At 36.8% G+C, this 13,332-nt stretch overlaps 1 protein-coding gene across 1 annotated transcript in view; it reads left to right on the top strand.

Annotated features, from left to right (window-relative positions):
- Nucleotides 1-11,485, top strand: part of MARCO (macrophage receptor with collagenous structure) — a 54,671-nt gene extending 43,186 nt beyond the window's left edge. Inside the window, exons 13-16 of the mRNA XM_074215008.1 lie at nucleotides 5,940-6,029; nucleotides 6,574-6,609; nucleotides 8,067-8,240; nucleotides 9,435-11,485. Of these exons, the coding sequence (XP_074071109.1) occupies nucleotides 5,940-6,029; nucleotides 6,574-6,609; nucleotides 8,067-8,240; nucleotides 9,435-9,565 (431 nt within the window). The 3' untranslated portion in view covers nucleotides 9,566-11,485. The remainder of the gene's footprint in view (nucleotides 1-5,939; nucleotides 6,030-6,573; nucleotides 6,610-8,066; nucleotides 8,241-9,434) is intronic.
- Nucleotides 11,486-13,332: the final 1,847 nt, after the last annotated feature.

Below are 13,332 nucleotides of genomic sequence, written 5' to 3'. Positions count from 1 at the left end.
TACCTTCTCAGCATCACCATCCATTCTCTCTACATTTTACTGATCAAAGTAAAACTTTGTATACTCCTCACATTTGATCCCATTTCCTCTTGCTTCTTCTAGGATTTTCCTCCAATTGTCATCTACTTTCTCTTGTGCTTCTTTAATCTCTCCTTTTCCAGTGTCCTTTCCACCTGACTACCAAAATGATCAATTCTCTTGAATTATAAGCCTTCTCCTGAACCTTCTGCCATATCCAGTACAGTTACAACTTTATTCTCCACTTTTTGAAAAAGTTTCTAAGGCCACTGTCTCTTTTTATTAATATTTGCTCTTCTATTCCATACAATTTGTCCCAAACATGCTACTGAAACTATTCTCTCAAATATTACCAATAACTTCCTCAAACCAAATCCTTTTTTTTTCAGTCTTCAGACTCCTTTTGATAACTTTTGACTCTGTTGAAAATGTGATTTTAGGCAAGTTACTTACTTTATCTGGGTCTCAGCTTCTTCATAATATAAAATGAAGGTATTAGATAAGATGATCTCTAAAGTCCTTCCAATTATAATCTATAATTCTATGGCTAAACTTCCATTAAATATTCTCTCTCTTCTGTGTTTCAGAGACACAAAACTCTTCTTCTGTTTCCCTTCTTCTGTTTCCTTTGCTGATTCCACCTCATCCCTGATCTCTTATGTCTATGGTAGAGCTTTACTGTTTCCCTTGGAAATCTTATTTCCACAAGTTCAGCTCTTTGCATATGACTTTCAAATTTCCATCTCCAACCAGATCTAATGGTCTCTAGACTTGCATCTTCAATTGCCTGAAGGACATCTAATTTGGATCTTCCACAGGACCTTGAACTTCACAACATCAAAATAAATTAATTCATTTTCCCCACAAAACATGTTCTATTTTTTTGACTTAATTATTTCTATCAATGAAGTCACTATTCATCATTTCTCCTGTTATTAATCTTGAAGCTCCTCCATCTATTTTCAGTTCAGCCATTTCAGGCATGTCCAACTCTTACTAACCTCATTTAGAGTTTTCTTGGCAAATATATTGGAGCAGTTTACCTTTTCCTTCTTAAGATCATTTCCAGATGAGGAAACTGAGGCAAACAGAGTTAAGTGACTTGTCAAAGAGTCTTGAGACCAACTTGGAACCTGGAAAGATGAATCTTTCTGTCTCCAGGTCCAGCATTCTATCCACTGAGTTACCTAGCTCCCCTCTTACCTAAATTCTCATTCAATAAATTGTCTTGATTTCCCCTTCATGACATTTTTATATCTCTTTTCTATTTCAATTACTAATACATTCATATAATTCTTATTATCACCCATTAGGACTATTACCTCCTTGAAAGCATTCTCTCTTCACATTTTTTTCTCCTCTAAGTTTTCTGGCAGATCACCTTTCTACCACAAAAAAGGTCACTTCTCTATTCAAATGTCCTGCATGTGGCTACCTAGCATCTATCAAGTAAAATTCAAACTCTCTGCCTGGCATCCAAAACCCTCTACAGCCTAGCACCACTCTACATTTTCAACTTTATCTTATATTTCTTCTTCCATTACTTTGTTCTCTTACCTGAATTTCATAAATCTTTATCTACCCCCATCACTCCAATATACACACAGAGACACACACATACAAACACACAGACACATACAGTATTATTATACTTCCTTGGATTTGCTTATACTGTTTTCAGAATGTCCCCTTTTTACCTCCTTATCATTTAAACCCAACCAGAAGATCATCTCTTCCACTTTTAGGGGAGAGGAACATTTTGTCACAGGTAGACAGTTTGGATACTTCCATAGCGTAAGTTCCTTTTGCATTTAGCAAAACCACAACAAAAAGGTTGACCCAACACTAACTCATCTGATATAGTCCTTAATTTTGTCAACCAGAGAAAGTATAATATTACATTTTCCTACCTATGCAATTAAAATGTGCATAAATCTATTTATAATACTCCTGTAATGTGCCCCCAAACAATTCAAATGTCTTTAAATTATAACCTCCTATGATGACTCAGATACATTTTTGAAGGGCCTTTCTATTGTTCAGTAGCCAGACAGCACCTTGTTAAGTTAGTAGTAAAGGCCAGATATTGCTATCTAAGTATGTTTTCCTAGTAATATTTATAGACATATTTTTCCAGATCAGGATACTGGTATTCCCCAAATCAAAGGAACTATGGTATTTGTCCAGTTTTGATTAACTCAGGCCAAATTCCAAGATGGGAACTCATTGTGTAAAAAAGGCATTAATCTCTCGGTAAAACATAATTTATAGGCATTCCAAAAAGAAAACAAAGGTATCCCAGTTCACTTAATTGTCCTAGGAATAGTCCATTTCACTGTCATATATGTATAGTATGTATGCATACACACACACACATATATAAAATTCTGCCTTGGGGATCACATTAAGGTCAAAGGGTCAAAGATCTAGAGCTAGAAGGAATCTTAAAAGAAATTTAGTCCGACTCCTTCATTTTACAGATGAGAAAAATGAGGCCCATGGAGGAAAACTGACTTACCTAAAATCACATGAGTAGTACATGACAGAGAATCAAGAGTACTTCTTCTAGAGTCAGTAAATTTTATTTTAAAACCTAGCTCTGATATTACCTATGCTACCTTATATAATTTAATATCCATATGGGAAAGTTTTCTCACTTGAAAAATAAGATTGGTGGCCAAGATGACCTTCCAGCTCTATATAATGTTTTCATGATACCTTGGGATGGCATTTGAACCTAGGTTCTATGACTCCAAATTCAATACTCTTTCCAAAGTACTATGTTATCTCAACTACTAAGTACCAAACAAAAGGAAGCTCAAAAAATTTTGCCTGCAGAAATATTCCCAGGGTCTGCAATAAAACCAAAAAATTTTATCCAACTGTCTTATTATAAAATGATTATGATTGGGAAGGAAAATAACAAGCTCTACCTGAAAGGTTTAAATTCACATAAAATATAATTGTCTTAAAACAGACATTTAATGAAAGCAAAATTTCATTAACTTCAATGGCAAAGGTCACATTCTATAATTAAATATTTTGTGTTTCTATGGTGGGGTCTAATCATTTATTTGAACCAAGATTCTCAAACTTTATTATTGGTTTGCGTGCTAGTAAATGACAATATATAGGTGAATTTCATCTCACAATAGAAATAAAGCCTCTATCAATATTTTTACATATTGACACAATTCCAAATGTGAAATTCTTCTTCACGAAACTACACACATTTGCTGTACTCTATTAAAAGTATTCTTCAGTCTTCCTAACTTTAGTTCTATTATGACACACCAAATCCCCCAGGGTGATCAAAGCTATTGGGTTCCTACTATATGTAATGTAGCCAAAGCTCCTAATAGTGCCACGTCTCCATTGAGTCCCCTGTGTCAACCACCATCAAAATGTATATCTTGATATTCAATGCTTTTATTTTCTATGAATGAGAGTGCAAATTGTATGGTATATTAATTCAGCTTTAACTTTCAATTTCTACTTTCTGTCCCCAAAACATTCCCTATTTTCCTCCACCCAAGTCTTTGTTCAGTCCTTCTGTACATCTGACTGATTCATTCTCCTTCCTCATTTTTGACTGTTGTCTTTAAAGTTCAATTTAAATGAGTCTTCCTCATTGAAACCTTTCTTGATCCCCACCATTCCCTTCCATAATAAACTTCCCCTTCAAATTTCCTCTTTGGACTTCTCCAATGCATCTATATATCATTGTGCTTATAGTTATTGCAAGCTCAGTAATGATTTGTTCAGCTCTCACTGTATGGAAGATTCTGTGCTGGGTATTGAAAATTCAAAGCCCCAAATGAAACAGTTCTTCTTATCTATTCTTATAGCTTTGGACACTTAATAGACTATCAGCTCTCTGAGGACAGGAACAATGCCTATACTTCTAGCTTTGTGTCTCCCCATGTCTAGTAAAGGTAATGTTCTATACACAGAAAGCATTGGATGGTTTTGTTGAATTACTGCATAGCTGACAGGCTTAAGCAGGGAGTTATGAGGCCTGGATAACCAAGGTTTATAGTCCCATTAGGTTCTGTTGGACATGAAGCCACAGGCATATATTCATCTGAAATTCTGCAATTCATCTGCAATTCTTTCTCCATTTAGTGAAGTCTCTTAAAAGTCCTACAGAACCAATGTATTTTCCTCCTGCATTAATCAGACAATAAGTAGAAGGTGTCTTAAGATTAAAAGTGTCTAATATCTAAGTTTTATTATCTTCTCCCCTTTCTTTTTTCCTTTTTTTTTGGTTTTGTTTTTATCTTATGGCATCAAGGGCAAAAAGGGACAAAAGGAGAAGCAGGATTTTCAGGTAGAATACTTGCTTGATTTTAATTTCTCAAAGAGATGACTAGAATCTGTGCATCCAAATGGCAGTCTTTGTGACTTTCAAATGTACACTACAACTTTCTCCTCTACTTAACCCTCCTCCCAAAAGTTGTAATGGATTTGAAGGAACTATAAGGAAATTCAGGGTTTCTTATGCCAATATGGATGTGGTTGGGAAGTCACTAGGTCTTTGGGGATCCCTTTATAAAAAAAAAACAGAAGAGAAAAATGAAAACATATCCCAAATTGGGGATAGGGATAGAGGGCTGATAAGGAACTGTCACATTGTTTAGCATATGTACAAATATATTGTATTTGGAGAAAATAAGATAACCAATTGTCCAAGAGACTTTGTAAAATCACAGGAAAGGTTTGGTTTAAATCACCCAGTCATCACTGTTAGAACTCACATAATTTCTTACGCTCCAAACAATTTGTACTACCTTATTTTGCTCTCACCAGACTAGGGTCATAGAATCATTCATTCAGAGACCTCCTCCAGGCTACTGCCCCATTCTATAGATGAGGAAACTGAGGTTAAAAGAAGTTAAAATGATTGTGTCCAGAGCATACAGCTTGTATCTAAGAAAAGAGTTGAGTCCAAGTCTTCTTGACTTTAGGTGCAGCACTACCGAGTCAACATACTCAGACTGGGACTTTTAAACAAAGTTGAATATCTAGGATGCCAAAACAGCTCAATGTAGCCAGGGAGATGGAACATTCAGATGATTTTTAGAATTTGTCCTGGTGTTTGGGCTTGTGAAGCCTCACCAATTGGAAAACAAATAACTGAATGATGGGGCATTTTAATCAAACCAGTCTGAACTACATCAGACCAAATAACCAGTTTAACTGATGCCCTTCAGCTAAACTAACTTAATCAATAGATTGCTATAGCCCTTCAGGGTTCTGTTAATATTGAACTAAAACGATTATGAAGAAAGAAGAGAATATATAATTTCTTTTGAACTGGCTGTCTGATTTTTCTTAGGTCTGCCTCCTGATTTCTGTTAGTCAAAGATTTGGGCAAGGAGGCAATACCAATTTTAGTAATTGAATTATATATGAATTACAAGTGAGGATAACCTCATACAAATACCTCTAGTTTAACTACTTCATTTTACACACAAAGAAATTAAGGCCAGAAGAGTTAAAGGTCAGTTAGTGGTACAACTGAAGTTCCAACTAGGTCTTCTGATTCCAAATCTGTATTTTTCCTACGGTCTTTTTCATAGACTTTGAGAGCAGTTAGCCCTCACACAAAGAACTGAGAATCTTTTTTTTTCCTGGTTTCTGCAAGGCAATGGGAATTAAGTGACTTGCCCAAAGTCACATAGCTAGATAATTATTAAGCATCTGAGACAAAATTTGAACTCAGGTCCTCCTGACTCCAGGGCCGATGTTCTATCCACTGTACCTCCTAGCTGCTCCTAAGAGTTGATAATCATTTGCAATTGCATAGTCAGCCCCTGTGAGTTCTCACTTCCTCCCTCCCTTCCCAAATACTCTCCATTAGGCCCTTTTATAAAAAGACTGTGATAGGAACTGCCTACTACCTCTTTTCTCTGCTGTAGGTCCTCCAGGTGAGAAAGGAATACAAGGAAGTGTGGGGAATAAAGGTGAACCTGGTTTAAAAGGCTCCAAAGGAGAAAAAGGAGAGCAGGGTAAGGCTGGGTTTTGCTTTGTTTTGTTCTTTGGGAAAACCTGATTTTAAGTTTCAGGGAGATGGATTTTTCACATAGAGGTAGAGGTCATCGTATCCCTCCTTCTGCCTCTAGGGAGGATGATAGTAAATCTATTCTTAATAGAATGAATCCCATCTTAATATCAAACATGCCCTTTAGTGAAGACTCTATAGATTGCTATAGAAGATTCTTATAACCCCCTCACAACCTTAAAGTTTCTTTTCAGATCTAACTGAAACCTTTTTACCTGCAGATTAAGCCCATATCTTTTTGCTCATTAATATTGGTGGAGAATAATATAAATTGGAAAACCTCTCCAAAGCAAATTGAATAAATTCCTATGACTCATTTTAGTTTAATTCAATTCTACTGATAAATCACTGGACAGAACAAGGGAGAATTTGATCTCCTCTCCATCCCTCAGGCACCCCCCCACACACACACACACACCAATTGTCCCCAAAGGAAAGAAAGGAAATTCAAACTGACCTCCTTCATAATGACTCATTTTCTTTCATCATAGGTCAGCGTGGACCACAAGGGAGCAAAGGAGAACCAGGTATTGCTCACTCCTATATTAATTTATCCTTTAGGGAAAGAGAACATTAAAATCTTCTTCTAATGTTTTCACATGACCTGGAGGTGGCCCTGGGGTTCTAAAAGCTATGTCAATGGGTAGCCTCAGTCATGAACATCATCTGACTCTAGCTCAGTGTGCCTCAGAGGCTAATCCAAGAAGCTTTATTACCATCTTTTGAATTAGATTAAAGAAAGTATTAAGGCATAGAGGTCTTGAGATTTATATTGGTAGAGAAAGTGTTCATTTGAAAGTCACAGATTCTTTGAAATATTAAAACATTGATTTTTCAATGCCTACACTACACTAGAAAAGTCAGGGGTGAGAGAGAACTAACTACCAAAAGATGATTTTGATTTTTTTATTCCTCCCCATTTGGTATCACTCTTTGCTTTGAGGAACTGGGAATATAATAGGCAAACATTCAGGGCATACTAAAGAATTGGTCTATGATCTCTAGCTTCAATTCATCAAATTTATTTTTCTGTTCATTTTTTTCCTTCTATGACATTTGTCATAAGACTAGATTTGCAAAACCAACAAATATTCAGTCTGGTAGTTGCCTTTTGGAATGGTTGCTCTCTGAAATTCAAAGAACTACCATTCTTATTTGCAGAAGAACCACCAGGTAATGAAGAGAGAAAGAATCAGAAAGACTCAGGCTTAAATCTAAGTGAGCCTGGATAAGTCAATTAACCTCTTGGTTCCCCAATCACCTAAATCTATAAGTTGGAGGCCAAGTGCCTTATTTGCACTGAAAAAGAAGTTTTCTCATGAGGAACTAGAGCTCTAAAACAATGTAATGACTTATTTGGACACATAAATAAGCAAATGAAGATGGCAGGAAGGAGGGAAGGAAGGTAGGAAGGAGTGAGGAGATGGAGGGAAGGAAGAAAGGAGAAAGGCTACCTAATTCCAGACAGTGCTCACTGAGAGATGCACGATGAATGTTATGATTAGTTTTTATTAAAATAACTATTTACTTTTTTAAAAACACCCTATTTTAAAGTAATACTATTAAGTTAGCAGGTTATATAACATAGTTGTTAAATTCACAATGAAATATATTGGTAATTAAGAATAATGAATAAAGCCAGAGGGTGAGGATTCTCCAAGGGAAAAAGGTCTTCAGTCCTAGTCACGATCAAAGTAAAGCAGAAGGACTCTAGATCAAACCAGAAGTTACAGGGATCCCAAATCTAAAAGGCAGAAAAGTGACCAAGAAGATCTTACTAGTGAGAAGTCAATAAATAATATCTCAGAACCTATGTGTAAGGAACCATGAGTGTCATGGTGTAAGGAACCATGAGGGCCATGAAATTGTAACAATATCATAGTACAAAGCAGCCCAATTTCTGTACCTGGACCCAATGTTACTATGGGATAGAACAATGATTTCTTTTCATCTATCTTGCAAATCTTTCCTACCTCTCCTACAGGCAGATCCTCTGATGTTAGAATTGTTGGAGGAGAGTCCAGAGGACGTGCTGAAATTTTCTATCAAGGTGTTTGGGGCACTATATGTGATGATGACTGGGATGATCAAGATGCCACTGTCTTCTGTCGCATGATGGGTTACAGGTCAGGAAGTGCACTCACCAATGTAGCAGTAGGTAAGTCACAAACAGAGTAAATGAATATACTGGTATTCATTCATCAGATACCTAGTTGAGGGATTCAATACTAATTCCAATGCAACTTTCATGCATTTGAAGCTAAAATTTTAGGAACCTTTGGTTCAGAAGGATCTCTTCCAGTATTCCATAATTTAACATTTTCATTTAGGTTATAACCTCTTCCAAACCTCACACTCCCAGAGACATGCCAATAGCTATTAAAGCCCCAGTTCAAATTACTTTAATTAGCTAACCAGAGGATTTTCTTCTGAGCCTTAGCCATCCATAATAAACTGGAGTTGTAATATGGGGGGGGGGGGTGGAGAAGGTCATGAAAGGTGCAGGGGGTATCTTTGGAAACTCAAAATACAGCATGAGGATTCCAGACATGTGGAAAACGGCAGGGAAGGGCTCTGGAAGGGAAAGATCACAGTGGCCTAGGGTGCTCTGGGAAGATTTTATGGAGGAGGTAGAACCTAATGGCATTTAGATGGCAAAGTAGATAGAGTGCTGGGCCTGGAAATAAAGAGATTCATCTTCCTAGTTCAACTCTGGCCTCAGATACCTACTTTCTATGTGATCCAGGCAAGTCATGACTCTGTTTGCCTCAGCTTCTTCATCTGTAAAATAAAATGGAGAAGGAATTGACAACTATTCTAGTATCTTTTCCAAGAAATGGGTTCACAAAGAGTTGGACAAGACTGAAAAATGATCGAACAATAAAGAACCTAAGCTAAGTTTCAAAGTACAGGTGCCATTTCTACAAGTGACAAAGAGGTATTGAAGAAGGAAGAGAGAAAGAGAGCAGAGTATAGCAACACAGACCCAGCAAAGGGTAAGGGAATACAGAATAGGCCAGGGATGGTGGCAGTTTGAAAAACTAGAGACAAGAAGACCGTATAAAAGTCGACTGCAATAGTCAGTTTGTAAGATCAAAACCCTGGGCAAAGGCTGTGGCAATGGTAAGGAAAAGAAAGGGAAATGGGAGACATTTTGAGATTAAGGTCCATAGGATCTAGCAGTCAAATGTCTATGAAGCAAACTCCATGATCTCCACCAAATCTTAAAAAAAACTCAATTTTAAGCTTTCTTGGATTGTCCTGTCATTGTGAATAAAGCTGTTATAGGTTGTGTTGTCCTGAGTTGGAAGCTTTTGATTTAATTATCATTTTCACTTTTGTCATTTGAAAGGCTCTGGACAAATATGGCTGGATAATGTTGCATGCACAGGGACAGAAAATAGCCTCTGGTCTTGCCAGAAAAATGCCTGGGGTGATCATAACTGTAAACACAGTGAAGATGCTGGGGTAATATGCAGATGACCTTCCATACTGTCTTCAAATTCCTTGATTGCCAATCCTTAGTTAAGTGATTAGATTTACTCACAAGATTTCCTATGTTAAATACATGTATGTCTTTGTGTGGGTGACTTCATTCTGTATCATTCCTATGCTGCATCTGAAAATAGCCTTAAGAGAAAAAAAAACCAACTCTGCTGGACATACTCACTCGTGTTTTCTTTGACTGGAGCCAAACTCTGAAAAATTAAGCTAATTCTCCACTCTTGGACTGGAGATGCATACCAGAAAATGAACTGATGCAAGCCCTTGAGAAGTCCCAATTGCCAATTGCTTCTCCCCCTTTTGCATGGTTATAAGACAAGCAGGGCAAGAACTATGCCCAGGCAGATTAGAAGGCAGGCTTTGTGTCATGATTAGAAAGGTCTTATAAAGCAACTTGTCTCAAAATCATCTTCCTAACTTTTTGTATGCTCAGAAATTTCACCATCAAGATGGTCCAATAGTCAGGTTAAACTGTTGAGAATGTTTGAGCTAAATTTAAGCTGGATATGGGTAAAATCTAAAAGAGCTATCTGCCCTTTTTTTGAAGAAACAGAAGTTTTGTGCAATCAGCCTTGAGACCCTATTTTCCTTTAGGACAGGAATTCTTTACCAAGTTTGTATCATGGTGCCAATGGACTTCTAGTTGGAATAATATTTTCAAATGAAATTAAAGATTAGTAAAAATAAAGATATAATTTTTTCCCATCTAGGTCTTTGGAAACCCTGAAATTTATCCACAGAAAAAAACAGGTATATGGATTCTAGGTTAAAAACTCTTGCTTGAGCAAAGGTGGGGAAACCTCCAGCCTGTGAGTTGTTGGTCTGGTATTGCCAAGGCATCTGCAGACAGAACTCAAAATTCAATAAATTTAGGAACTTTTTGGGAATGAGTTAATTAAATATTTGACCATTTAACTAAATGAAGTAATTATATAAATATTCATGAAATAAATAAATATAGCCTGTGAATGATATTATAAATATCCAAATGACCTTTGGCATAAGAAAAGGTTTCCTATCCCTGTTTTAGAGGATAACTCGGAAGGAAAAATGAGATTAGAAAGCATGCCAAGACTCCCCTCCCCCCAAAAAAAGAAATGGAAACACATTCATCCACCAGAGTTGCTTTGTCCTTAAGAGTGCTACTAAGGGGACTCAACCATTCCTAGAAATCACTGGCACAGCTGCTTTTGGAAAGATCCCAAGGACTGGTTCAAGAAGAAAGATTATCTATGTAAAATATGATTGTACAAGTAAACCTATACCAGAATACTCACTGTAATGGGGAGGGAGAAGGAAAGGGAAGCAGGTAGAAAAATAAGGAACCCAAAAGCTTATAAAAAGATGCATGTTGAAAACTATTTTTGCATGTAATTGAAAAATAAAATAGAATAACAGTCAAGAAGGAAGATTATAACAGATCCCTGCAATGATTACAATATTGTAAATAGGTACCAAGATAAGAAATCTTTAGGAAAGGGGAAAACAGAGTGAGTTTGGGTCATAACCAATAATGGAATCATCTGGTTTAGGTAATTTAATTAAAGACCATTGAATTCAATTCATGCATTTATGAAGTGCCTAGTGTTTAGTACCAGCTGCTAGATTCTGTACCAAGCCTCAAGGATTCCAGGGTGGGAGGGGGGAATAGAGTTACCACCCTTTAAAAGCTCACATTTTTATTGAAAAACTAAAATTTAGAGGCAGCTAGGTGGTGCAGTGGATAGCACACCAGTCCTGGAGTCAGGAAGACCTGAGTTCAAATCCAACCTCAGACACTTAATAATTTCCTAGCTGTGTGACCTTTGGCAAGTCACTTAACCCTACTGTCTTAAGTAAAAAGAAAAAAGTAAATTTTGTTTATCAAATGCAAGGATTATGACAGGTAATGTTAATTACAGTAGATAATCATAGGATTGAAAATAATAAATAATGGTAATTCACATTTACATAGAACTTCAATGTTCTATAGAAAGTTTCATGCATTATCTGAGTGACAAAAGCAGACAAATATTATTTTTATCTCCATTTTAATGTATAAGGAAAATGATTTTTCCAAGCTTACAGTTATTTTATATCAAAAATAGGATTTGTCCCCAGAACTTCATGATTCCAAGTTTGGTGTTCCATCTATTCCACTTAGAATGGGGGAAAAGAGCGAAAGATTATGAAATAATAAATAGAAATTTTCAGTGAAGTGCTCAATCAATAAAAACTCACTTCCCTGCAGTAGTCAATGAGAACTTTTAGTTATAAAATGAACATGGCATTGAAGGGCATTATCTTGAATAAACCTCATTTTATGGATGAAAAAAACCAAAGCCAACAAAATCACAGTGTCATTGAATTTACAGATCATATCTGTTCTAGTTTTTGTTCATCTTCTCTATCAACTGAGGACTGAGCAAGAAGAAATCTGTAGTAATGCTGGCTCTGATCATCACTTTTCTTCAGTGTTTCCTCTCTGTACTGGTTGCCTTGCCTGTAAAATTTAGGTGTTGAACTAGTTCTCCAAAGTTTCTTTAAACTCTACAATAAATATATGATCTAGAATTATCTGAGGAAAATTGGATATAGGATAGGTAGAATGGGGAAAGATAATTTCTAAAATGGGCAGTTGGGAGACCATATAACCTTGCTAAAAGTAAGTATAGAACCTATCCTGAGAGTCAGCATGGTCTAAGACAGGATGACTCTTTTTTTCATGAGACAAATCAATTGATTTCTAGTGTCAAGATAGAATAAAGCAAAAACTCCCTGAATCCTGTCTAAATTTCCCTCCAAACAACCATGACAACCACCTCAGAACCAATATGGAAAGAGGAAATATTGTCAACTCAGAAAGAAAAGTCTGTCTCATTGGCATAGGAGGGGAGTTTGGCAAACAAGCAACAGCAGCGGGTCATACTACAGGGGACTGGCAATGAGGCTCTGAACCCCAGACACTCCACCAGAGGCAGGGAATGGTACCTCATGTGAGCCATCAGCCCCAGAGGTAGCAGTTCCAGACCAGCAGTACAGTGAGGCCCTTTCCATAGTGCAGGCCACTAGTAAGACCCTGATTCCAACCCCATAGTAAGCCTGCAGTAAGGCTCCAACTCCGACCAGGGAAGTCCTATTCCATATAAGCTATCAGGAAGCGCCCCCCCCACCTCCCTCTAGTGCAAGCCAGCCACTTGGCACTAGAACCCATTGAAAACCAGGAGCAGAGCTCTCAGCCCTGGCCCAGGAAGTTTGGGATAGTGCAAGAGCAGAGCCCTTCTCTCACATAAAAGAACAAAGTCACAAAATAGGCAGGAAAAAGAGAAAAAAGCAAAAAAAGAACTTGACTACAGAAAGTTACTATAATGATAGGGAAGATCAAGGCAGAAACTTAGAAGAGGACAACAATGTCAAAACAGCTACACGTGAAGCCCCTCTCCTGAGAAAAATGTAAGTTTATCTCAGGACCAAAAGGTACTCCTGGCAGACCTTTAAAAGGACTTTTAAAAGCAAATTAGAGAAGTAGAATGAAAAATGAAAAAAAAGAAATTAGAATAATACAAGAGAAATATGGAAAAGGAGGGAGTCAAAAGTTTGATTAAAAAAACACAAAAATGAAGAGATATAAAAAATTCACAGAAAGAACCAATTAAAAATAGAATTGGCCAAATGGAAGAGGAAGTACAGAGGTTCAACTGAAGAAAATAATTCCTTAAAAACTATAATTACACAAGTGGAAGCTAATGATTCCATGAGCCATCAGG

The sequence above is a fragment of the Macrotis lagotis genome, chromosome 1 (genome assembly GCF_037893015.1).
Source record: "Macrotis lagotis isolate mMagLag1 chromosome 1, bilby.v1.9.chrom.fasta, whole genome shotgun sequence".
NCBI lineage: Eukaryota > Metazoa > Chordata > Mammalia > Peramelemorphia > Peramelidae > Macrotis > Macrotis lagotis.
The sequence above is the reverse complement of the archived record's forward strand: the minus strand, read 5'-3'. Positions and strand labels throughout refer to the sequence as shown.